This window comes from Lithobates pipiens, unplaced genomic scaffold (assembly GCF_037356315.1).
Source record: "Lithobates pipiens isolate NorthernLeopardFrog02 unplaced genomic scaffold, aLitPip1_a1.2 Scaffold_16, whole genome shotgun sequence".
In the NCBI taxonomy this organism is placed as follows: Eukaryota; Metazoa; Chordata; class Amphibia; order Anura; family Ranidae; genus Lithobates; species Lithobates pipiens.
Genome location: NW_027507748.1, coordinates 424,267,628 through 424,292,380, shown reverse-complemented (window position 1 = coordinate 424,292,380; position 24,753 = coordinate 424,267,628). Strand labels below are relative to the sequence as shown.

General features: G+C 40.5%; 1 protein-coding gene across 2 annotated transcripts in view; it reads right to left on the bottom strand.

Annotated features, from left to right (window-relative positions):
* Positions 1–24,753, bottom strand: part of CFAP47 (cilia and flagella associated protein 47) — a 681,345-nt gene that overhangs the window by 15,889 nt on the left and 640,703 nt on the right. For both annotated transcript variants that reach the window (XM_077482554.1, XM_077482555.1), the window contains exons 62-64: positions 20,850–21,021; positions 14,494–14,655; positions 11,097–11,265 (exon numbers count right to left, since the gene is read on the bottom strand). In XM_077482554.1, coding sequence (XP_077338680.1) covers positions 11,097–11,265; positions 14,494–14,655; positions 20,850–21,021 — 503 coding nt within the window. The remainder of the gene's footprint in view (positions 1–11,096; positions 11,266–14,493; positions 14,656–20,849; positions 21,022–24,753) is intronic.

Below are 24,753 nucleotides of genomic sequence, written 5' to 3'. Positions count from 1 at the left end.
TGATCAGTAGTGTTGGGCGAACACACAGTCAATATGTTTTTTTTTGTTTAATAATTTTTTATTGAAATACGAAAAGACAAAAGATAAACATTAAACAGAAACTATGCAATGTTACATGTAAAGTGGAACAGTTTGCCCGAGCAATTTATAATATCTAGAGGTCTAATACAAAAGGTAATGGGTTCTATGCTTATGAGAGGACCATCATCCATGCATGTGACGTTGATCAGGCAAGGATATGCTTCCAGATGTACATTCAAGGCCTTCAAAATGCATAGAAGTTATCAGAGAAAGAAAGAAAAGAAATGAGAAGAAGTGGGGAAACAGAAAAGGAGAGGAGGGTGGGGGGGGAACGTTAGCATGCGTAGCAACCTAATAACGGTGAATATAACTAAACCATATGGGTCATGTAAGAATAAAGTCAAGCTTAAACCACAAGAGAACCAACCTTCAGGTAGAATGAGCAATGAGAACTTTCCAGGGAAGGCAGTCTCAGTCTCAATGTGTTTGTGTTACACAGTCAATATGTTGTTAAGGAGTGGGGTCGGGAAGCAAGCCGCCGCGTTCTTAACAATGGATGAGTCATTGGCTGTCAGCGGGCTTCCCTGCTGACAGCTGAAATGAAAAAATGCCTGTTAAAAAAAAACGGCGTGGGGCTCCCCCCAAGATTCATACTAGACCCTTATTGGAGCATGCATCCTGGTAGGCCAGGAAAGGGGGGGGAGGATCGAGCGCCCCCCCTCCTGAACCATACCAGGCAACATGTCCTCAACATGCGTGGGTGGGTGCCTTTCCCCCCCCACCCCAAAGAACCTTGTTCCCATGTTGATGGGGGCAAGGGCCTTTTCCCAACAACCCTGGGCAATGGTTTGGGTGTCTGTGGGCAGGGGGCTTATTGGAATCTGGAAGCCCCCTTTAATTAACGGCGGTCAGCCGCCAATGCGCGCTGAGTGTTTTTTTGGTTTATTTTGGGGTCTGGCAATGGTGTGCCATCATGATTGACAATGGATCTACATCAGAAGACATTGTTTTTTATTTTTAGAAAAGGAATTGTCAAAAACTGTCTCTGTGTTTTTAATACTTTTTTACACTTTTTTGGAGAATGGGTAGATGTACTATGCACCCTATACTCATTCACATGGGGGGGGGGGATCTGGGCGTTCAGGAGGGGGTGCTCACTTCCCCCCCTTTCCTGGCCTGCTGGGCTACTTTTCAGATAAGGTTCTGTTATGGATTTTGGGGGAACCCCACACTGTTTTTTTGCTAATTTTGGTGTGGCGTTCCCCTTAAAACTGATACCAGCCCTGAACAGCCTAGTATGGATTGGGGGGGACTCCACATCTTTTTTTTTTGCCGGCAATTTAAATGTATTTTTTTTCTTTAGAAATGTCAATTTTGCTGCAGTAGGTTCTATACGTGGTACAGATGCACCCCTTTACAGGTAGACTAAGGGGGCCCCCAGGCACTATATTTAAAGGGATTCATTATTTTTATTGTTTCACTTTAGCATCATTAAAATCACTTCATAAAATTATCTTTTTTAAACATTTTTTTGCATTGATACATGTCCCCCAGTGCATTACCCAGGCCCCTATACCCTTTTCATGGCCAATAACTTGCATATAAGCCTTCAAAATTGGCACCTTAGATTGTTTCTGTATGGGACCCAAAGACTTTAATGGGGTTTGATGTTCGGGTCAGAAATGTTGCTATGTTTGGGAGTTCTGGTGCAAACCGAACTGAGCAGTGTTTGGCCCATCTCTAGTGATCAGTAAAAATACTATACAATGTCACTGTACTAATGTCACTGGCTGGGAAGAGGTTAACATCTAGGGCTATCAAAGGGTTACATTTATGACCAACAATGTGTAAAGTGTGTAATGTCTGCTGCTTTTACTAACAGATCGCTTTGTTTCTTATCCCTGTTTTCAGTGATAAGAATGAGAGAGATTGTTCCCTCTGTACAGACCCTTGGGTTGTAATTGGACACAGCCGATCAGCAGCTCCCAGCCATGAATCATTGGCCGAACCTGCTGTCAGACTCCCGCTGTGTACAATCACAGTGGGTTTGGAGGGGGGCGCGCATGCACGCGCTCTAAACTGAGATTCTGGCAACAAAGAACCAGTACATCACGTTGCCTGCACGGGCCTCTCATCCAAAGTAAATTGCAGGAGGGTGGGTGGTCCTTAAGTGGTTAAAATCTGACAGAAAAGTATTGAGAAAGCAGTCAGTGGTTCGGAGACTAACAAGGCAGAATGGTTCTTAGGTAGAATACTGGCTTAGGTAAAGCAGAGTTCCACCCAGAAATGAAACTACCACTTATCCAGTCCCCCCCTTCAGTGTCACATTTGCCACCTTTCAGGGGGGAGGGAGGAGCAGATACCTGTCTAATACAGGCTTTGGATGAGGATTGGGGGTGCCCTGGACAGGTAAGTGCCCTAATTTTAAAAGTCAGCAGCTAAAGTATTTTGTAGCTGCTGACTTTCATTTTTTTTTTTTCAGGCAGAACTCTGCTTTAAGCAATGCTCACGTTGGTACTGTATATGTTCAGGTTAAACAAAAGAAATGTATGTGAAGCTGCAGCCTGACTACTTGCCAAAAACTCACACGTGTGCTTAGCCTTTGGCAGACTCTAAGCATCCCAAATAAACAACCATATATGAGAAATCTGAGGCACCTTTTGACTACTAGTAGGATGGTCAACATGTACTTTCACCCTCTTTGGAAAGGGGCACCAAAGAAGTATTAAGATATACTGCTAGCAATATCAACGTTTAGACAATTACAAATACCTTTCAGAATGCAATTACACACATTTTACCTCCTTTCTGTTGAATAAAAGGACCCTCTGATTGTACACTTAGCTTATGTTGACCACTCTCTGCCTTCATTTAACATCAGCAAGGAGCTTCTATTTAATAAGAAATAACTTTTGGTGAGAGATGTGCCAATTATCTGAGATCTCCTCATTCACCAATAATAACACAATGCTTCTCTCAAAAACCTCCACAATGTGTAAGGAAATGTGTGTGGAAAATTACCCTTTGCTTTTATTTTTTGCTAGTAAAACACAAATGTTTGGGGCTTTGTAAGTATGTGTGTAAGGAATTAATGCCTATGCAGCCTACTTGTTACAAGCAATGCCCAAACCATATTTCTCACATATCACCATGATCAAATCTGTTACATACTAGGCTGCCACCACCAAGAAAAAGAACCATTAGGTAACCCAGTATGCATATATATTGGCCTCTATCTTTGGATAAGTATAATTAGAGGGCAGATGTAAAGCCAGGTATAATATCTAGGTGAACACACACCATATTTCAATATTGCTCTTAAAATCCCGACAGTATTACCATGATACACTAAAAAGAACAGGATGTGAAAAATGGAATAATGAAAAAAAAAAATACCAATATCTGCAAAATGTAGGCAAATAGAAACTTATATTAAAGAAAAATTTGTTATGGTAAGCTGTTGTCAGAAATGTATGAGCTGTATTCAATGGAAAAGATCAAGAGTAAAACTATTACTTTAGTCAGGAGTTTCTTTCTGAAATAGTATCTGTAAGACTTTCCTCCTTTTGATAAAGAAGATTATGAAATAGTTATTTCAATAGACAAGGCTGCTCGGTTTTTATGTTGACAGTACAAACTAAAAATGATGAAACAAAATTATTTTGCAAATACGTTGTTCAATGTCTCTTTCAGTTACAGCTTGTATTTCCATAAATAAAATGCAAATGTCTATTCCACAATCCCAGAGATGCAATAAATATTGACAGCATGAATAATTTTTCTTTATACTTTGCATGCTTTTACATATCTCTAGGTGTTCAATGGCGTATTATGACTATGACTTTAGGTTTTGGATAACACTATGGGATTGATTTACTAAAACTGGAGAGCGCAAAATCTGGTTCCGCTGTGCATTGTAGCCATTCAGCTTCTAACTTAAGCTTGTTTAATTAAGCTTTAGAAAAGCTGATTGGTTTCTCACTCTCCAGTTCTAATAAATCAACCCATATACACTATGTACAAGTATTTACATGTCAAAAATGCCTATTTGCATTTTCTCATGCACAAGAAAGCCTAGAATTAAAAAAATATGTATTTTTGCTGACATATGATTGGATGATGAAATCAGCAGAGCTTCACCTCATTCACCAACATAAGGAAATTTGCAAGCTTTTGGCCTAACCAAGAACTCATTATCTCGGAGGAGGAGAATGGAAACCATACCTCCCTTTCCCTGTTCCCCTCCATACCCCTCCATGGGCAAAACTATTTTACCCTTCTTAAGATCCTACTTCTGGTCCCTCCTTCCCCCCTTATAACAATATGATCATCAAGATATCACACCATATAAATAACTAAACCCCACCATATAGAGTATTCAATTAAATCACCCGATATTAAAGCTCTCTCTATGAAAGATTGCCTATTGTCTGACACCTCTATTACCTTACTGCTGTGATGTTTGCTAGACCCTTAAGCAAACATAACTTATCCTCAGTGTCTACTTTATATACTTCTGAAAAGTGATTTATACATTTAAACATTGCACCTTTGTAATGTTATGCTCACGAGGGTAAAACCTCAACCAACCTTGGGTAAAATAAGGAGCCATGCCCTGGGGGTGGTATTTGGCTATGCCCCACCCAGACAGTTTTTTCCCCAATAGGGGTGCCCGGATGGACTAAAGGCATGTCCAACATCACCAATGGGTTGTGGATCTACCTATACACAATGTTAATATGGTTTTACCTTTACTGCTTTTGTAATATCTGTGTTGACTATGTTAAGTCGCACTCATCTGTACCTATCTGTATATGAACAAAATATGGACAAAGTCCAATTTGAGCGCTTGAATAATTGCAATTCTTTTTTTTTTTTAAATCTTCAATAAAAGTATGTTAAGAAAAAAGAAAAAAAAAAACCTAAGGAAAATGTTCCTTGCAAAGTGAAAACTTATAGTGAACAGCTTATTTTCCCTTAGAAAACCAACTCAAAGGCTCTATATATTGTGTAGTCCATAAATATGTCCCTGTAAGGAACAACTTGTCTCCTAAGAAGGTCAGTTAATTAGATTAGCAGTTCACTAAAAACATAACTAAATCCTATACTAAGGAAAAGAGCAGCAATATAGTATGATCCATGCAAAGCTGCTATGTCAAGGGCTATGCTATGCTTAGGGCTCTTTGCCACAGCCAATCACATACTGTATCTTGATTGGAAGAGTAAGGGCTTGTTCACACTACCCACACAAGAAACTGGTGCACACAGAATCTGGTGCAGCTGTGGACAGTAACCAATCAGCTTCTAGGTTTTTATTGCCAAAGCTTAATTAAACAAGCTGATTAGAAACGTATTGGTTACTATGTGCAGCTTCACCAGATTGTGTGTGCACCAGTTTTTCTAAATCCCCTTCTATCCATTTCATTCTGTCCCTACTGTACAAGTTTTGGGAAGTGGTGCCTTGGGTTTTTATCCTTTTTGGTACCATCAGTGAAATGTCACTGTGACAAATGTCACAAGTGACATTCCATTCATTTTTGTGCACTTCAGCTCAGCTGTGGTGCATAGAAATGCAGGGACAGACAGCAAGCTGTGATGCATAAAAATGCAGACATGCAAAGTGCAGCAATACTCCACATCTGCCACCTGGGTTCCAATGTGAATCAGGGCATATAGAAAACAATTGATTTCTATGTGCCCTTGCAGAGACCAATGTTTTCCCAGGCCAGAAAAATCTCAGTCTGCCCATTATTATTATTATTATACAGGATTCATATAGCACCAACAGTTTGTGCAGCGCCTTACAACATGAGGGCAGACAGTACAGTTACAATACAATTCAATACAGGAGGAATTAGAGGACCCTACTTGTTAGAGCTTACAATCTAGGAAGGAGGGTCAAGTGATACAAAAGGTAATAACTGTGAGGGATGATCTAATGGCGAAAGTACAAGTACAGTTGTTAGGTGGAGGCATAATAGGCTTCTCTGAAGAGAAGGGTTTTCAGGGATTGTCTAAAAGCAAGCAGAGAATGAGCTAGTCAGACAGATTTGGGTAGGGAGTTCCATAGGATAGGCGAGGCTCAGGAAAAGTTCTGGAGGCAAGCATGGGAGGAGGTGACGAAGGAACTAGAGAGCAGGAGGTCTTGGGGGGAACGAAGGGAGCGAGTAGGTTGGTGATTTGAGTCTAGGTTAGTGATGTAGCTGGATGCCGAGTTGTGAATGGCTTTGCAAGTTGTTGTTAGAATTTTTTATTTAATTTGTTGGGTGAGTGGAAGCCAGTGGAGGGATTGAGAGGGGTAGCAGACACTGATCGATTGGTAAGGTGGATGAGCCTGGCAGCAACATTCATTATGGACTGATGGGGGATAGCCTATATAAAGGTAATCCTGTGGGAGGGAGTTGCAGTAGTCAAAGTGGGAGATGATCAGTGAGTGAACAAAGAGCTTTGTGGTGTCATTGTTTAGAAAAGGGCATATTTTGGAGATATTGCGGAGGTTGAGGAGGCAAGATTTGGAAAGTGCTTGGACGTGAGGCTGAAAGGATAGTTCAGAGTCCAGGGTTACACCTAGAACCTTGGCATGCGGGGCGACAGGCTGATAGTAGTTCTATTGATCTTGACAGAGAAATCAGGGGAAGGGGCATATGGGGGATGAAAAATCATGAGCTCAGTTTTGGATAGATTGAGTTTGAGGAAGTGGTATGACATCCAGGCTGATATGTCTGTTAGTAAATTAGTGATATGTGAGGAGACTGAAGGAGTGAGCTCAGGGGTAGAGAGATAGACTTGGGTGTCTTCAGCCCAGAGATGATATTGGAAGCCATGGTGTGAAGAGCCTTTCTAAAAAGCAGATATCTGATATGTCAGTATCCATAATTCTTTCAAGAGTTTCATTAATGTCTAGATATAGTAACAACTACTAAATATTAATACAGTATTTTAGAGGATCATTTTCATTGATTTATTTGATTTTCTTATCATAATGACAATATATAGGAATGATAATTGTGTGCATCGTCTACAATCATATGCTGATTTGTTTTATAGAATCTAACTGCTCCTCAAAAAGCACTGGAAACATCTATCGGTCTACTAGCTATATAGAAAATTCCTTCTAGTTAGTCACAGCCATAACTTGAGCTTGTTAATAAGCAGAGCTCCAGTTCTTTTTTTAGAATGCAGTTCACTAAGTGGTGGTGTTGAAATGAAATGCATCTAAGTGTTGGCATTTCTGATAAATGTTGTTAGCAGACAGCAGACCACTAAGGAATTTACTTAGGTATTTCTTGCTCCTTGTGATACTGTATACTTACAGTGCTAGCCGCGCTTGCAAAGGTTCTTTATGCTATCACACTATATGTTTAGTGCATAATGAGGTAGAATTTAGCTGGATTATTGTTAGAACATCTTGTGGGACAAGCACGCATCTACAGTAGAGAGCAATTGATATGTGTCCAGAGCTCAATGCAGAAGCTTCATTTTAAGCATTATTTGCATTGTGATGCTTTTAAAATCAAATGTGGACTGGAGTGTCCAAGTGCATTACTGTTGTATTCTCTGTTCTTTGTTTCCCTACTTTTAAATATTCACCATAAGCAGTATATGTACTGCACATGGATTGCATCCAGTAATAATGGAAAAGTGCATGGTCAGATTCTGCAAGACACTTTTTTCATATTATAATATTACTTAATCTGTTCTATTTTAGGATTGGCAGCATGCATAGCTACATTTGTAGATGATAGCACCTGAACCCCTATACATCTCAAAACAAACATCATTGAGGCATCAAGATCCCCAATGACCTTTTTCCTGACTCAGCTGATGTGCGTAAATGGTCCCTTCATCTCAAAGATTTGTTCTCTACTTTTCTACAAAAAAGGGAACAAAAAAGGTCATGGAGAGATTTTTCAACATACTGTGGAAAATCTGTGTGCATTAATGAGCTCTTCCACTGCTCAGCATAGTTTGGTACTGTTTTGCCCATCACCCTGACAGAGCCTGACTGTTGAAAATAAAGTTTGAATTGGTTGCCCTCCCTCCTTTCGGTGCCTCATGTGTTTTAATGCTTCATTTATATATAAACAGAAACTGACAAGGATGCAGTGCTGTATCTACAACTGTTTTGATGCATGCCCCCCATGCAGGCCGACTGGGATGAGCAAAATAAGTGACCTTGGATTGCAGAGTAATTTATGTGCAGAGCAAAGCAAAGCTAATGTAGCTACATAATTATGTGCACTAAACAATCCTGATCATTACACACTTTCAGAACAGCCATCTGAAGGGGGGCTTAATTGAACCCTTGCCCAAAACATTTTGTTCTCGATAGAGTGGAGAAGAATTAGATTCCCTGTTTTTACTGCAGATTTTGTCTGCATTTAGGAGGATTACCATCATATTCTGCTCCAAACAAGAACATAGCAGAAAAAAAAAATATTTAAGTAAAATAAAGAAGGTTAGAACAACTGTAATTTTTTTTCGTCTTTGGTTCTGGTGGGCAGATTCCCTCACTTCTTGTTCTGGCATAAGAGTATACCAAGGCAAGAATTTAAGAAAAATCTCCCCAGTGGAGATTCAAACAGCAGTAACAACCCGACAGAGGGTCCAACACTTTCCCACTCTATTCAAACTCCCCCCACCCCCCAAAAAAGCACTCCTAGCTCCCATCCTCCTCCTTTTCTGACCTTTAAAGCCATACAGTCCTAATCAAATTTTCCCTTTCACTCTCTTATACCACATACACAAGTCAGAATAAGAAAGAGTTCAGTAGCAGCTGAAAAATTTTGAAGTCTGTATAGATACAAAACCCATTGTTAATCTAAAGTGGCATGTCCACACAATGAAATTTTGCTCATGGGATAAGATAGAGTTCCAAAAGCTTCAGAACAACTGATGGTGAGAAACAGGCCACTGTATAGCCAAAATGCTCTGTTAACATAGGTCACCATATAGCCAAAAGAGATCTTAAGAGATCACAGTCTGGTAAAAGGTAAAAGCCTCTGTGACTGAATTTATTCCTGTGAAGCTGCAAAGTTTTTATTGGTACACAATGCCACAATTACAACATTTAACTTGCAGTGTAATCTCCCGTTCGTTGGGGAAGGCTGTGTGATAACCATCCTGGCCTTCTACTGATTAACTTCTACTCTTAACTAATTAATTTCTGGATTAATTTTGGATTAATTGCAGGTATTATAGTGAAATTCTAGAATTGGGACACCATACTTTAGTGTAGATTGTAAAACATGGAAAATGCCCTTTCAGTACAGGGGTTTTGAATTAAATCTTAACATTACATAGTTACATAGTAACTATGTAGTAAGTTCTTGATTTAATTGGTATAAGGCATTTGACCAGGGCCCTTTGAACTCTTTCTGACTTCCTTTTTGTGTTTTATATATATATAAATATATAAATATATATATATATATATATATATATATATATATGGAACCCACAGTTACATTATGGTGCACGTCTAAAATGTATTTAGCGGAACATTAACCCTTTTGCTGCCAGAGCCGTTTTTGCATATATTTTTTATTTTTTTTGCACACGTTTAAAAAATTATTTTAGACCTGAAGTTTACACAAAACCCACAAATATATATTTTCTGAAAGCAGATACCCTAGAGAATAAAATAGTTCTAGCTCCAATTTTTTATGTGATATTACATGATATTTTTATGTGATGTTACATGATGTTACCACAAAGGTCTAGAAAATGCAAAATTTCAGTAAAAACAAACTAACATGAATTTTAGGGCAAACAAACACAATAAATCACCCAAAATTTTGGTAAAATATAAAAGACGAGGTTGTACCAAATAAATAGATATGCAACATGCCAAAACTACAATTTTTGTGCGCCCGGGAAACTGTATATATATATATATATATATATATATATATATATATATATATATATATATATATATATATATATATATATATATATATATATATATATATATATATATATATATATATATATATATATATTCTATAGGTGATACTTCAAAAGCCCCCTATAGGTATCGGTTTAGGTATACGGAGGAGGTCCTCTGTTAGAATTACTGCTCTCACTCCGGCCTGCGGGACAATATGTAACATGTGTATTGCAATCGTTTATGTTTAGGTGCCATGACGCATGTGTTTACATTCGTGTGTGTGTATATGTGGGGGTGGGGGGGCTCAAAAAATGATTTTGGGGGGTATTTTATGTGCTTGGGTGTAACTTAATTTTTTTGCAAAAAAAATAAAAAATTTATTTTTCTTAACTTTTTTTCCATCTCATAGGGGACAAATAGTCCCCTATGTGATGATTTTTAGGTAACAGGTTCTCTTTATTGAGGCTTTATTTTACGACGTACAGACCTGGGGGTGAAAGGGTTAAAGTGGTTCTAAAGCCTTCTTTTTGTAATGCATTAAGGTAAAAAATGTTCAGGTAAAGGTATTGCCCCCTCAACCCCCCAATACTTACCTCACTTACAGTCCTCGCTCAATCCAGCACTGTGCCCATCTGCAGCAGCTCTCTCCTCTCTCACTTCCTGGTATCACAGGCCACTGGCTCCCACATCTGTCAGTCAAATCTTGTGACAAGAGAGAAGGTGAGGGGGGACTGCACTGTCATTGTCTATGGATTGAGCCACAAAAGTGGCTTCCTATGAACATTGCCACACTAAGAAGAGGAGGAGCCAGGAGCACCAGGGGGGGGGACTCAAGAAGAGGGGGTTCGGGGCTGCTCTGTGCCAGTAAGCATAAACCTGTTTGTTATTTAAAAAGAGAAAAATTGCATTTACAATAACTTTAAGGAGGATAGGCCCCAGATTGTTTAGTGTTGTAGTAAAAATCTTCTATAATGTACTTATTAAAAGGAAAAGAGATTTGAAATGTGTGGCTAATAGATTGATATGCAAAGAAAAACAGCTCTTGCTTTAAATATTCTGATAAACAAGCATGAGCTCAAAGAATATAATAGAATGTCTGATTTTGATATCTATGGCATGCATGTATTTTTATTTTTATTAATTTTAAAACAAATCATTTCCATGTATTTCTAATGCAGCTTACCTGTATTACTAAAGTAGCTTTATGTTTCCTACTGTACATTGTAGGCTTAAATCCAACAGTAATTAGAGTCCCAGCAGTTCCAATAGGCAGTAATTCTCCAGATTGTGGAAACACGGAAAACTCCAAGTCACTGCCTACTAAAAAGTATGCGCTGAATGGCTCTGGGTACCTTGGTATAATAATAAAAACATTTGAGGTTAGGTTTTACCTTAAAACAAATTAACAGTAGCAAAATACAGCATACTGCATTGACAAATAAATACAATGAAAACTAGACAGGAGTAATTTCAGCAGTGAATGATGAAGAATTATCAGAGGGGATTTTTTCCTTCTAAAGCACTGATTAGTTACAGGATAAAAAATGTCAGTAGCAAGCTGCAATTCAATCTGTCACTACAGGTTGGCCTCAAATACCATTACACCTATGTCACCCTGCATTTTTGTGCCCTGAGAAATAAAAAAAGGTCATACACCTTACAGAATGACTGTTACTGTGGCAGTTAGAAGTTGCCAGGTGATTTTAAATGCCTTTCATTTTTAAATTATTCAACTAGCTGAAGCTATCACAGTTTACTAGACATGAGCTGCATTGCATTTAAACAAGAGACAGATAGAGACCGCTGTATCTGCCATACTGGTAAAAAAAAAGGAAATATCTCTATGGGAACACTAATTATGTTGCTAAAAACAACAAAATACAAGAAAATCAAACAAACTTGAATGGATAATTGGCCAGGTGATTCCTTAATAGATTTATTCAAAAATGATTATGGCTACATCTAAAGGAGACCAAAACCTAAATTCAAGTTAAAGTGGTTGTGAACTTTTTTTTTGTATTAAAATAACAAGCATGCCTATACTTACCTGCTACGTGCAATGGTTTTGCACAGAGCAGCCCAGATCCTCTTCTCCTGGGGCTCCCTGCCGGTGCTCCAGGCTCCTCCTCTTCATCGGGTGCCCCCATGGAAAACTGCTATCCATGGGGGCACCGGTGAGGTCTTGGTCACGAGTCCATTGCGTTCATTGACACAAACAGTGGGACTCACCCCCCCCCCCTCTCCCATGTCACAGGGTTTGATTGGCAGCAGCAGGAGCTATCAATCTATCCAATGAGGAGAAAGATAGCCACTGCGCTTGTGTACATTGCTGAATCGAATTGGGCTCAGGTAAGAAAAATGGGGGGGGGGGGGCTTCAGCACAGACGGTTTTTCACCTTAATGCATAAAATACACCTCAAGGCTTTACAACCTCTTTAAATATTCAGAAAATATAGGGCACAAAATGAATGATTGTATAATGCACACCACTACTGACAAATTTAGTAATCACGCAACCACATCTCCCACCCCAGTTTATGTTTTAATGTTGTGGTCAATTGGTTCTTCAGGACAACAAAGCAAGCTTTGGAGCCTTAAAAAAATTGACCTTATAAGCTCCCATACATTGAATTCTACCCCACTTTTACCATACACTGGCCATAAAGTAGAACACATCATCATAGGCCAGTCTGCCTATGGCCATATGGTAGGTGCATGCCCTGTTTACCTGTAGAACCTAAACCATTCTGATCTGGGGTAACAAGATGGCACACATGCTTAGAAACATCACATATTCATAAAAGAAATACCCAAATCAAATTTATTAAACAAAGCCATTGCACATTTGCAAAGCACTAAATGCAATTAAAATGTATCCACATGGTGGAAATTGATTGGCTACAGATAACTTTGGACTATTTTGCCCTCCCTTGTAAAATAAAGATTAACATAATGGTGCATGTGCCAAAGGCCACGATCAAGCAGGGAGATTTAGTGCTGTCACATTTTATAAGTAATAAAAGTAATATATAATAACACACATTTACATTCTAGGCAGTGACTTTGTATTACATATGCAGACTTCTCAACATATACCTTTGGGGATAATTCATATGACTTATTTTGCTGAACAGTGATTTTCTTTTTTTTTTTTTTTTCCCTATATCCATCTCAGTGGTACATCATTTACATTTATTTTCTGGAGGCCAAAGTACAGCATTTTCACTTGTAGTTAGCACAGGAAATCCTCCATAAGAAATGTAAATTTATATATTTACAAGGGTTAAAAAAAACCTCATACCACTGTTGATGTCATTTGTATAATTCAAATAAGAGCAAGCACCGAAGAGGAAATCATTTCTCCAACATAAAAACACAACACTCTGGTGGAATTGGGATTTATTTAAATAGCTAAATAGCCATTTTGCATAATAGGATTTCTTCCTCTATTGAGTTGCTCCTTTTGACCTTAAACAACTTTTAACTGCTATGAGTAGAAATCCAAATGCAATAGCAACAAAATAAATACAGTTGTGTTTAAAGTCCTAATCACCATCTAATCCTCCCTGGCCCCTGGAATTAAATTCATACAAATAACCAACTCAAAAAATGTGACCTAACAAATCTTTGCCAATTATAACAATAATACCAAATGTTAATGCCTACTCAATTAATATTTCATATAAAATAATATATCTTAATACATGTAAAATGAGTGATTAACTTATTTTGAATTATAAAAGTTGCAAAAGCAAGCCTGAAAATAGTTTTGCACTATAAAAAGGATATCGAGCAGTGTGTTCTACTTTTAAATATGACTGTGAGTTGTGATTTGTGAGTTCCTTACTAATCACAACTTTTTGTCACAGGCGGGGAGCTAGACAAAGCATGACAACATCACACTTCACTTTTCGGATAATGCATTTTTGTGTATCAGGAACACTTCAGAAGCTATTCCTGTCTTCAGAGGTTTCCAGCAATATTTATTCACAGGCTGTCCATCTATCCACACAAGAATAACAAAAAAGCCCTTGGCTCATCACCATTGACAGTGTGCATTACGTAAGCCCCATTGAACCTTGTGGGTCTGAGAGTGGCTACGCTACCTGCATCTGCAGTATGTCCAGCACTGCGTACTTTTTAACTGTAGTAAAAAAAAAGGAAATGGCAAAGTGGAAGGCTTTGAAATGGATTTCTAGGACTTCTAAGCTTACTGTGTATAATATCAAAAAAGAAGTGGAGCTGTTGCACCATTGCATGTGTCAACAGAATCATAATTATGTAGATGATGACAATAATAGACTCCAGAAGCAGGTGGAAACTGGAAGGCAATCTCCAGGTATTTGAATGTCATTTGGGATGCTCCCAAGGCTGAGATGGCCCTGGGTAGGCCACTGAACATACTTGTAAGCATTGTATCTCCCTGATAGTCTGGAAATACCTTAGAGATCCTCAAAAAAAGGAATCCATCCAATACCCCCTCACTGCTACCACTCCTGCTACTACTGCTACTATTAACATACATTGCAACAAACACATATCATATTTACACTACTAATTTTAAAAGTTAATACACCTACCTTGTCTGACTGGACAGTCGGAAGCCAACAACGGACTCTTTGTTTAGACCAGCTGCCTCAATCTCAATTACATCATCCACATTTGGTTCAGTGGCAACAAACTGTATGGGGAATTTCCATATCCCTCCTGTGACACACTGTACCACTAATGTGGCAAAGTGTCTAAAAGATAAACAATATGGCTTAGTGAATTGGTTTACACATGTGGGTGTATGTGACCTCCAAAAAAAAAAAAAGGGTTTGAGAGAAACAGACACTGATGACCTCCAAAAATGCTAATTGCTTAGCTGCATTTTTGACCCTCTTGTTTTTATACTTTACAACTAGGGATGAGCGAACGGTTCTGCTCTAACATGTGCGTGTTTGGCTACTTGCCGAACACCTGAATTTGCAGGGTGTTCACCCAGACAAACACCCTGCAATGCACTGAGCGCTGCACAGTGCATTCTGCGCCCTGATTGGGCAAAGCTTTGCCCAATCAGGGTGCAATGTATGCTGATTGTTATTGAAGGGGGCTAGAAAGCCGGCCGAGGTGTCCTTAATAACCGATGATCAATTGGTTTCCCCGCTGACAGCTGAACAATAAAAAAAAGTGTTGGTTTAAAAATAAAAAAACAAAACGGCATGGGGTCCCCCCCCCCAATGCATACCAGGCCCTTTGGGAACCCCATGCCAAAATGTAAAAAAAAAAGAAATGGCATGGGTTCCCCCCCAAAATCTGCACTAGACCCTTATATGGGCATGCAGCCTGGCAGGTCAGGAAGGTCCCCCTCCTGAACCATAACAGGCCACATGCCCTCAACATGGGGGAGTGGGTGCTTTGGAGGGGGTGGCTCTGCCCTCCCCCCAAAGCACCTTGTGCTCAAGTTGATCGGGACAAGGACCTCTTCCTGACAATCCTGGGCTGTGGTTTTCAGGGTCCCCCAGATCATGCCCCCACCCGAGTGAATGAGTATAGGATAAATAGTACCCCTACCAGTTCACCCAAAAAGTGGCAAAAAATAATAAACACAAGAGACAGGTTTTGGCAAATCCTTTATTAAAAAAATAAAAATAGTGTCCCTCGATGTAAATACATCGTCAACCGCTCCGCCTGCTGACCTTAAAACAATCTGCCTCCTGGCAGACCTCACGCCGAATGCCTCCTCTCCGATTTGACATTTATTATATAGGTAAGGGGTGGGGTCACCTAGCTTTGTCACCCATTGACCCCACCCCCACGTGATATTATGCCCAGCAAGCACCAGTCCGTGATGTCAGAACGGTGCGGTGCCACCAAGTGACATAGCTATGGGGCCTTGCCCCTTACCTTTATAAGAAATGTCAAAGTGCAGAGCAGGCAGTCGGCAGGAGGCCTCCCAGGAGGCAAAGCGTTTTTTATTTGTTTTATTTTTCGGGTTGGCAGGCAGTGAGATTGATGATGGATTAACATCAAGGGACACTTTTTTATTTTTTAATAAAGGATGTGTCAAAAACTGTCTCTTGTGTTTATTACTTTTGCCACTTTTTTGGTGAATGGGTAGGGGTACTATTTACCTGGTATCTATTCACATGGAGGGCCCAGACCTGGGGGCTGCCTTGTGGGGTTTTCAGATCCCAATAAGCTCCCAGCCCACAGACCCTGACAACCACAGCCCAGGGCTTTCAGGAAGAGGCCATTGTCCCCATCAACATGGGAAAAAGATGCTTTTTGTGGGCTTTTTGAGGGCATGTGGCCTGGTATGGTTCAGGAGGGGGGTGCTTGCTTGTGCCCCCCCCTTTCCTAACCTGCCAGGCCATGTGCTCAGATAAGGGTTTGGTATGGATTTTGGGGGGGACCCCCACACTGTTTTTTTTTTTAAATCCAGTCCTGAAGTCTGGTATGGACTGGCGGGACCCAACGCCGCATTTTTCTCTATTTTTTTCAATAGCCGTGTTCTTGCAATTGCAACCGCATGTCATTTTAAATGGGATTTGACTAATTTCTATTTCTTTCGAAATGTAATTTTCACAAAAGCACTGTATTTAAAGTAATTTTTCACTTTAGGGCCGGTTCACACTGCAGGCGAGGCGAGGCGACTCCGACTTGCCTCGCCGCGACCTGCAGCGGCCTCGGCGGCGACTTGCAAATGACTTCTGTATAGAAGTCAATGCAAGTCGCCCCGAGGTCACCCGAAAGTAGTACAGGAACCTTTTTTCTGAGTCGGAGCGACTCGAGTCGCTCCTCTCAGAACGGTTCCATTGTACAGAACGGGGGCGACTTGCGGGAGCGAGGCGAGGCGAGTCGTGTCGCCTCGCATCGCCCGCTGTGTGAACCGGCCCTTAGGCATAATTAAAATCATGACTTCTGCAAAAACAAACATTTAAAATGTATATTTTCATTGATATATGTCCCCCAGGGCATTACCCAAATGCCCATATCCCTTTTATGACCAATTGCTTGCATATAAGCCTTCAAAATTGGCACTTTTGATTTCTCCTTTTCGGCTCCCATAGACTTCAATGGGGTTTGCCGTTCAGGGTTGTTCTGCCCATCATTATTTACAACTATTTAGATATTGCTTTTTCAATCTTTCTCAATTTGCATAATTGCTCCAGGTCAGTGGCTTTCAATGTATTGAATGCCAGAGGGTCACCACAACAAGCAGTCAACTAACAGCAGCTTCCATATTGCTCTTTTGACACATTACTTTAAAGCTACATACTCACAGGAAGTTTGGGCCATCAGCATCAAGTCTCAGTATTTTCAGGTGCCTGGGAGGCAAAGGTGCCACATTCAGCTCAACTGCAAGCAGCCTGTCAAAATCAGGCTGAAAAAAAGCCTTGGCTTGATGTCACTGGACACTGTACTGAGCCACATTTAACATTAGGATTGTATGTGATTAAGGATGTATGCTGGAAATGCAGGCATTTTGATTTTGATTTTAACAGGTCTGGGAAGTGGGACTGACCACTGCACCTGTGCCTCCTGGGCAGTAAAAAATGATTTGATGCTGATGGGCCAAATTGCCCATGTGCATAAGTCCTAAAGCATAACTTAACAAATACAAGACAACAACCTTTAGTCAAATTACACAATAATTAAAATAAACATTAACATATTTTGCTGTGCTAACTATATAACTAACATCTAAAATCCATTATACATTATTTTTCCACAACTCTCTGGACAACAAATAATGCAGTTAAAGTGAAGCATTATGTTCTGTGTGCCAATCAGAAAAAAGGAATTCTAGAAATTGCTCCCTGCTTCTGAATACTCCTTGTAATAACACTAGGAGCAGTATTGACTGGGAACTGCAATTATAGATGACTAGATGCCACTCAGGGTACCATCTGCTGATGAAGTAGTGTTCTATGAGCACCATTCCAGTGAGCTGTTAGACTTGAACAAAATGTAAATAATTTGAATCAGAAGAGCAAAACCAGCAAATCTCAATCCACATATGCTTTTTCCTTTTTTCATATAATGCTGTCTGTGACCCCTTTGGGGAATTTCAACCACCCTTCTTGTTCTTAGCATACCTATCCAAGAAATTGAGGGAGGGGGCTAATGTTCCCAGTGGAACAAAAAGCACAAGTTGACAGCATTGTGACATTTTTTTCGAAAGTTCTTCCTCAAGCTACTAAAAATTTATTTTTGTCTGTATCCTGATTCCTATGACTTGCTGCCCTGTCATGAAGTCAGGGAAGATTTCAAAGTAGGAACATAGATGGCATTAAAAAAACAGACAGAGGCTCTGACGTTTTCCCATTCAATTCAAAACAAACTAAAAAGTTTGGGGATAGATTTGGGCTTTAGCGCCCAGTCACACTGATGTGACTTCTCATGTGATTTGATAGTTTCAAATTGCATGATAAGTCACACCCTTTGGTCCGCAATGGAAGAGGTAAAATCGGTGCAACTCCAACTCCATCGGAGTCGCACCAACTTTGAAAGTTATCCCTGCCCTACTTTTTGCAAGTTCAGGTGTGACTTGCATAGATATCTGTGTATGAAGTCACACAGATGTCTTTAACCACTTCCCACCCGCCATATAACAGAATGATGGCCAGAAAGTGGTTTTGTTATCCTGATTGGGCATCATACAGTATCTCACAAAAGTGAGTACATACCTCACATTTTTGTAAATATTTTATTATATCTTTTCATGTGACAACACTGAAGAAATTACACTTTGATACAATGTAAAGTATTGAGTACAGCTTGTATAACAGTGTAAATTTGCTGTCCCCTCAACTCAACACAGCCATTAATGTTTAAACCACTGGCAACAAAAGTGAATACACCCCTAAGTGAAAATGTCCAAATTGTCTGACACACCGCATCTCCGATCAAGGTAAAGAGACTATGATATAGGCTCTTTACCAGGTGACCAGATGTGTCCAATCACAACCGATCACAGTGTAAACAGGAAAAGCTGCACTGACAGGCGTGAGTAGAGGAGAGCCGATCCGCTGCTCTCCTGATGGGGGGTCTGCACTGATTATCAGTGCAGCCCCCCCAGGATGCCCACCCATGGCCACCAGGGAAGCCCACTCATGACCACCAGGTAAGCCCACCAGGGATGCCAATCAGTGCCCATTAGGGATGCCACTCTGTGCCCATCAGTGTTGCCTGCCAGTGCCTCCTGATCAGTGCTGCCTATCAGTGCCATCTATCAGTGCTGCCCACCAGTGCTGCCTATAAGTGTCCTCCAGTGCCACTTATGAGTGCCCATCAATGCCATCTATCAGTGCCCATCACTTCCCATCAGTGCTGTATATCTGTGCCACCATCAGTGCCCATCAGCGCTGTTCATCAGTGTCATCTATCAGTGCCTATCAGTGCTGCATATAAGTGCCTCATCATCAGTGCCAATCAGTACTGCCTCATTAGTGCCCATCAATGAAGGAGAAAACTTACTTATTTACAAGGTTTTTTTTTTTAACACAAATGAAAAAATCCTTTTTTTATTTTATTTTATTTGTAGGGCATACCACCAAAAGAAAGCTATATTTGTGGGGAAAAGAATGATGAAAAATTTGTTTGGGTACAGCGTTGAACAACCTTGCAATTGTCATTCAAAATGTGAGAGCGCTAAAAGATGAAGATTAGTCTGGGTAGGAAGGTGTATGCCCTGTATCGAAGTGGTTAAAGTCACACCAGAAGTTGCATTGACATGCGACTTTGACATTTCAAAGTCTGATTCAGTGTGACAGAAGACTTAAGCCCCATACACACCATCAGTTTTTCTGCTGAGTTTTTCCTTTAGATTTACCAAAACCATATAATATGAGGTCAAACCTTAGGAGTTTCAATTTGTATGCAATCAGGCAGGCCCTTGCACTACATGGTTTTTGGTAAACCTGAAGGAAAAACTCAGCAGAAAAAAGTTCAGCTCTAAATATATCACAAGTTTACATCAATGGGGGTGGTGGAGCAGTTAGACTCCCTTCCACACTGGGGCGACAGGTCCGTTAGCGGTAAAGTGCAGCTAGTTTTAGCAGGACTTTACCGCTGCTATAGCGGCACTTTTAGGTCGTTAGTGGGGCTTTTTTAACACCCACTAGCTGCTGAAGAAAGGGTTAATTGCGGTGCTGCCGAAGCACTTTTCAGGCACTTCTGCATCGGTGCCCATTAAATTTGGTGGCCATTAATCGCAGTGTATACACAGCTCCCCCACTGCCCCAAAGATGCTGCTTGAAGGACTTTTTTCCCCATTCCTGCAAGTGCACCGTCCCAGTGTGAAAGCACTCAGGCTTTCATACTGGGGTGGCTTGAGATGTGCCCCAGTGTTAAAAGGGTCATACAGCTTGACATGACCCTTGCTGCTTATTTCAGGGAAGAAAAACAGTCAGCCAGTTTAATTTTCTAAACCAGCCAGTCAAAGTTCTCCCATTCTCCCAAGAGTTCCGAACCATGAGCCATCACAGCAGGCATGAGGAAACTGTCAGGTTGGGTAAATGTCATCTCATTTTCACGAATTGTATATAACACCTTACCTAAATTTTCAGCAAAGATTTTAGTATTAGATGAGAAAATAGAAATAGTACAGAAATGTGAAAAAGCAGTGGTTTGGTGTATGGAAAATAAGAACATTAAAACACTTGCAATTTATTTGTTAACACTGCATTGAACATATACTATATCAAAGTTTAGCTTTTTTACCATGTTCATTGCATTTCTTTCATTGAGCAGTGCAAGGTGAGAGGGAATATTTAGCTAGTTCATCTACTGAAAAGTAACCAAATGATTTCATTTATCCTCATTTCATTTTGTACAAGTGTTTTACATGGCACTAATTAAAATGAATACTGCAAAGTCCATATTTGCTGGCTTATTACAAGATCAGCTATTAGTTTCACAATAAAATACTACATATGTAACACTTTACCTCATTGACTTGTTGGGTGCAAAAATGATGTTGAAAATTAAAGTGACAATCCCAGATGGTGTATCGCGCTCTTTCCTAACAAGTTCAATTCCCACAGATGGTTCTAGCTGGGATCTTGATTCTTCAGATTCATACCTAATTTCATACACAAATTCTTCCGTAGTGCTGAAACCTGAAGAAAACCAAGATCAATGGCTAGATAGCTGGCAGCTTCAGTACAATAAATAAATTAATAAATTTTCTCTATTATAGCATTTTTTTTTTATAAGGACATTTATTTTAGCCACATCAGAAACATCCCACTATTAAAATAAACATGAATTTTACTTTTTTCCACATACTATCCTGGATTCAAAAATCAATTAGAATGTACATCAAATGTGATTATGGCACAATGTAACATAAGTACTGTATTTTTTGCCCCATAAGATGCACCTGACCATAAGACCTAGGTTTTAGAGGAGGAAAAGAAGAAAAAAAAATATTCTGAACCAAATGGTGTACTAAAATATTTTCCAGTGCCCATGAAATGCAGCCTGACCAGTGCCATAAATGCAGACTGATCATTTCCATATACGGAGCCTGACAACTGCTATAAATGACACCTGACCATTGCCAATAATGCAGAGTGACCAATAATGTAGAACGACCAATAATGCAGAGTGACCAATAATGCAGAGTACAGATACATTTTAAAGTGGTATCAAATCCAAAATGCAAACACTTATTTTATTGCAGCTTACCAATTCTTCGATGGGATGGCTGCATTTGTTTTCTTTTTTTAGGCTTTAATTATTTTATTTTCACCTGGCGATCTGACCAGTAAGTATGTTGTATTTTAACAGAACAAGCTGTCCTGCAGATGTAGCAGTTAGAGAGTTGAGAAAAAACATTTACCACTGACAGGGGTGCTTACAATAATCAACTTTTATTTATTATATAAAACCTTTATCACAAAAGGAAAAAAAAAACTGCAATGTCCTAAAAAGTGTGAAAATGGAGTTTGGCCTCAATTAGTTAGGCAGGGCATACATTAACCAATTGAAAGCAAAGAGACAAAAGCCTAAATAAAAACAAATGCAGCCAACACATCTAATGACTGGTAAGCTGCTATATGTTGAATTTTTGGTTTTGGGTTTAATATCTCTAAGGCCGCGTACACACGCGCGGACTGTTCGCCCAACTTTGTCCGTCCAACAGTTTCAGCAAACAGTCCGCTCAAAATTAGCATGGACGGACATGCCCACACACGACGAACGAACAGTTTGCTGAAACCGTGCGCGATGACGTGAACAGCACGTACGACGGGACGAAAAATACGACGTCCTATACACTGCATTATAGCTTTCGGCGTGAAAATCCTTTCTGAGCATGCGCGCAACTTTGTTTGACGAACAAGCCTACACACGAGCGGGCTGTTCGCTGAAACAAGGTTTCAGCGGACAGTTTTTCGGAAATTCCGAAAAACCTTGTCCGTCCAACTGTCCGCTGAAACTGTCCGCTGAAAGCCCACACACGAGCGGACTGTCCGCCCAAACACTGTTCAGCGGACAAAGTTGGGCGAACAGTCCGCCCGTGTGTACGCGGCCTTAGTATAAAAAAAAGGAAAAAGAAGATGCACATTTTTACATTATAATATGATGGAAAATGGATTGTTCATAACTTTATGACATATATGAGAAACAATGAATTAAAAGAAAGAAAATAAAAACTGCATTAGATAACATGCTTTACAAAAGTGTTCCTTGAGGGAGTCTTTATAATCGTGTTTATGTTAATGCCATGTTTTTAATTTCAGAGATTCTGAACAGAATATCTCTGCATTGCTAGGAACATCTTCACATTAAAAACCACAAGGAAAATAATAGGCAATGATAATGAATTGTGTCATGACTTGACAGAAACTCTATAAACAAAATAGATATATATACTCCAATAAATAAATTAATACTTCACATTCACAATATGAAGTAAAAGAAAGGCTCTAATTAATGGTATTTGGTATTTGGTTACAATGAATAGAAAATATTTAGCAATATGTTTCTACTATATTTAATCCTAGACAGGTGGCTTGTTACTTGTTATGCCGCGTACACATGATTGGACTATCCGGCGGACTAGAGTCCGCTGGACAATCCGCCTGTGTGTGGGCTCTGGTGGACTTTTTCTTCCCAAAAGTCCAGCGGACTTAGCCCTTGTACACACGGTCGGAGATTCCGACAACCAAATCCGTTGGATTTTGTCTGACGGATTTTGTCCGAAACTGTTCCATACACACGGTCAGACAAAGTTGTCGGAAAATCCGACGTGATTACGTTATTTTGTTACAACGGGAATACGTTCACGCTAGTAGCCAATAGCTTTGGTGTAGGAATTTGATCTGAGCATGCGTGGCACTTTGGCCGATCGGAATTCTCTACACATGATCGGAGTATGTCCGATCGGAGCATTTTGTCGGAAAATTTTACCAACAAGTTGGAAAACTTGGTCCGTTGGATACTCCGACGGAAACAGTCCGATGTAGTCCATACACAGTCGGAATATCCGACAAAACGGTCCGATCGGACACATTTCGTCGGAATCTCCGACCGTGTGTACAAGGGCTTAGAAAGAAGTCTTGACTCAAAATGGTCCACCGGACAATCCGCCTGTCTGTGTGTTAGTCCGCCATACTTTTCAAATGAATGGACTTGCCCACACACGGAGTAAAGTCTGTTCATTTTTAGAGTGACTCCAGGTAGACGGGACTAGCGAAGGAAGTCAATGTCACTGCCTCCATCGGCGAGATTGACACATTGCTAGCCCCGTCACCTGGTATGGATTTAAAGGGGAACCCCTACACCACAAAAAACGGTGTGGGGGTCCCCCCAAAGTCCATACCAGACCCTTATCCGAGCGCGCAGCCCGGCCGGTCAGGAAAGGGGATGGGGATGAGCGAGCGCCCCCCCCCGAACCGTACCAGGCCGCATTCCCTCAACATGGGGGGGTAGATGCTTTGGGAAAGGGGGTCCTGCGGCCCCCGCACCCCAAAGCACCTTGTCCCCATGTTGATGAGGACAAGGGCCTCTTCCCGACAACCCTGGCCGTTGGTTGTTGGGGTCTGCGGGCAGGGGGCTTATCGGAATCCAGGAGCCCCCTTTAATAAGGGGGCCCCCAGATTCCAGCCCCCCACCCTATGTGAATGAGTATGGGGTACGATGTACCCCTACCCATTCTCCTGGGGGAAAAAGTGTCAATAAAAAAAACACAACACAGGTTTTTAAAGTAGTTTATTAGACAGCTCCGGGGGTCCTCTTCTGACTTCAGGGGTCTTCTCGTCGGGGTCCTTCTTAGCTATCTTCTGCTCTTTTGCCGCTCTTTTGCTAGCGAAGGAGCCCGGCTTTCTTCTTCGTCGTCGTCACCATCCGGGGGGTCTTCTTGCGACTTTGGGGGTCTTGTCCCGCTCTTCAGTTTTTCTGCCAGGCCTCCACTATCTTCTTCCAGCTCTTTTACTAGCGTTGGCCCGGTCTTCTCATTTGTCGTTGTCCCCAAAATATACCCCAAGTACCCCAAAATGTTTTTCCTCTGTAGTGCTGGCCAACATTGTACCCCCAATGTTGTACTTTCTCAAGAGATTCTTTTTCCTGGGTGCATTATTTTACATAATAATGAACATTGAACTGCAGTTTCCACTGCTTTGACCAATCTTCCAGCAATGCCAAATCATGTTCCATGTTACAGGCACCTCCAGGGATGTAAACCCTATTACGCACCTTTGTGTCATCAGCAAAAAGACATACCTTGCCCAACAAACCTTTAGTTATATCACTTACATATAGACTAAATAAAACAGGACCTAGTACAGAGTGCCTTGTGGTACTACTAGTGACTGGTCTCTGTTCTGAGTGAACCCAATTTACAACCA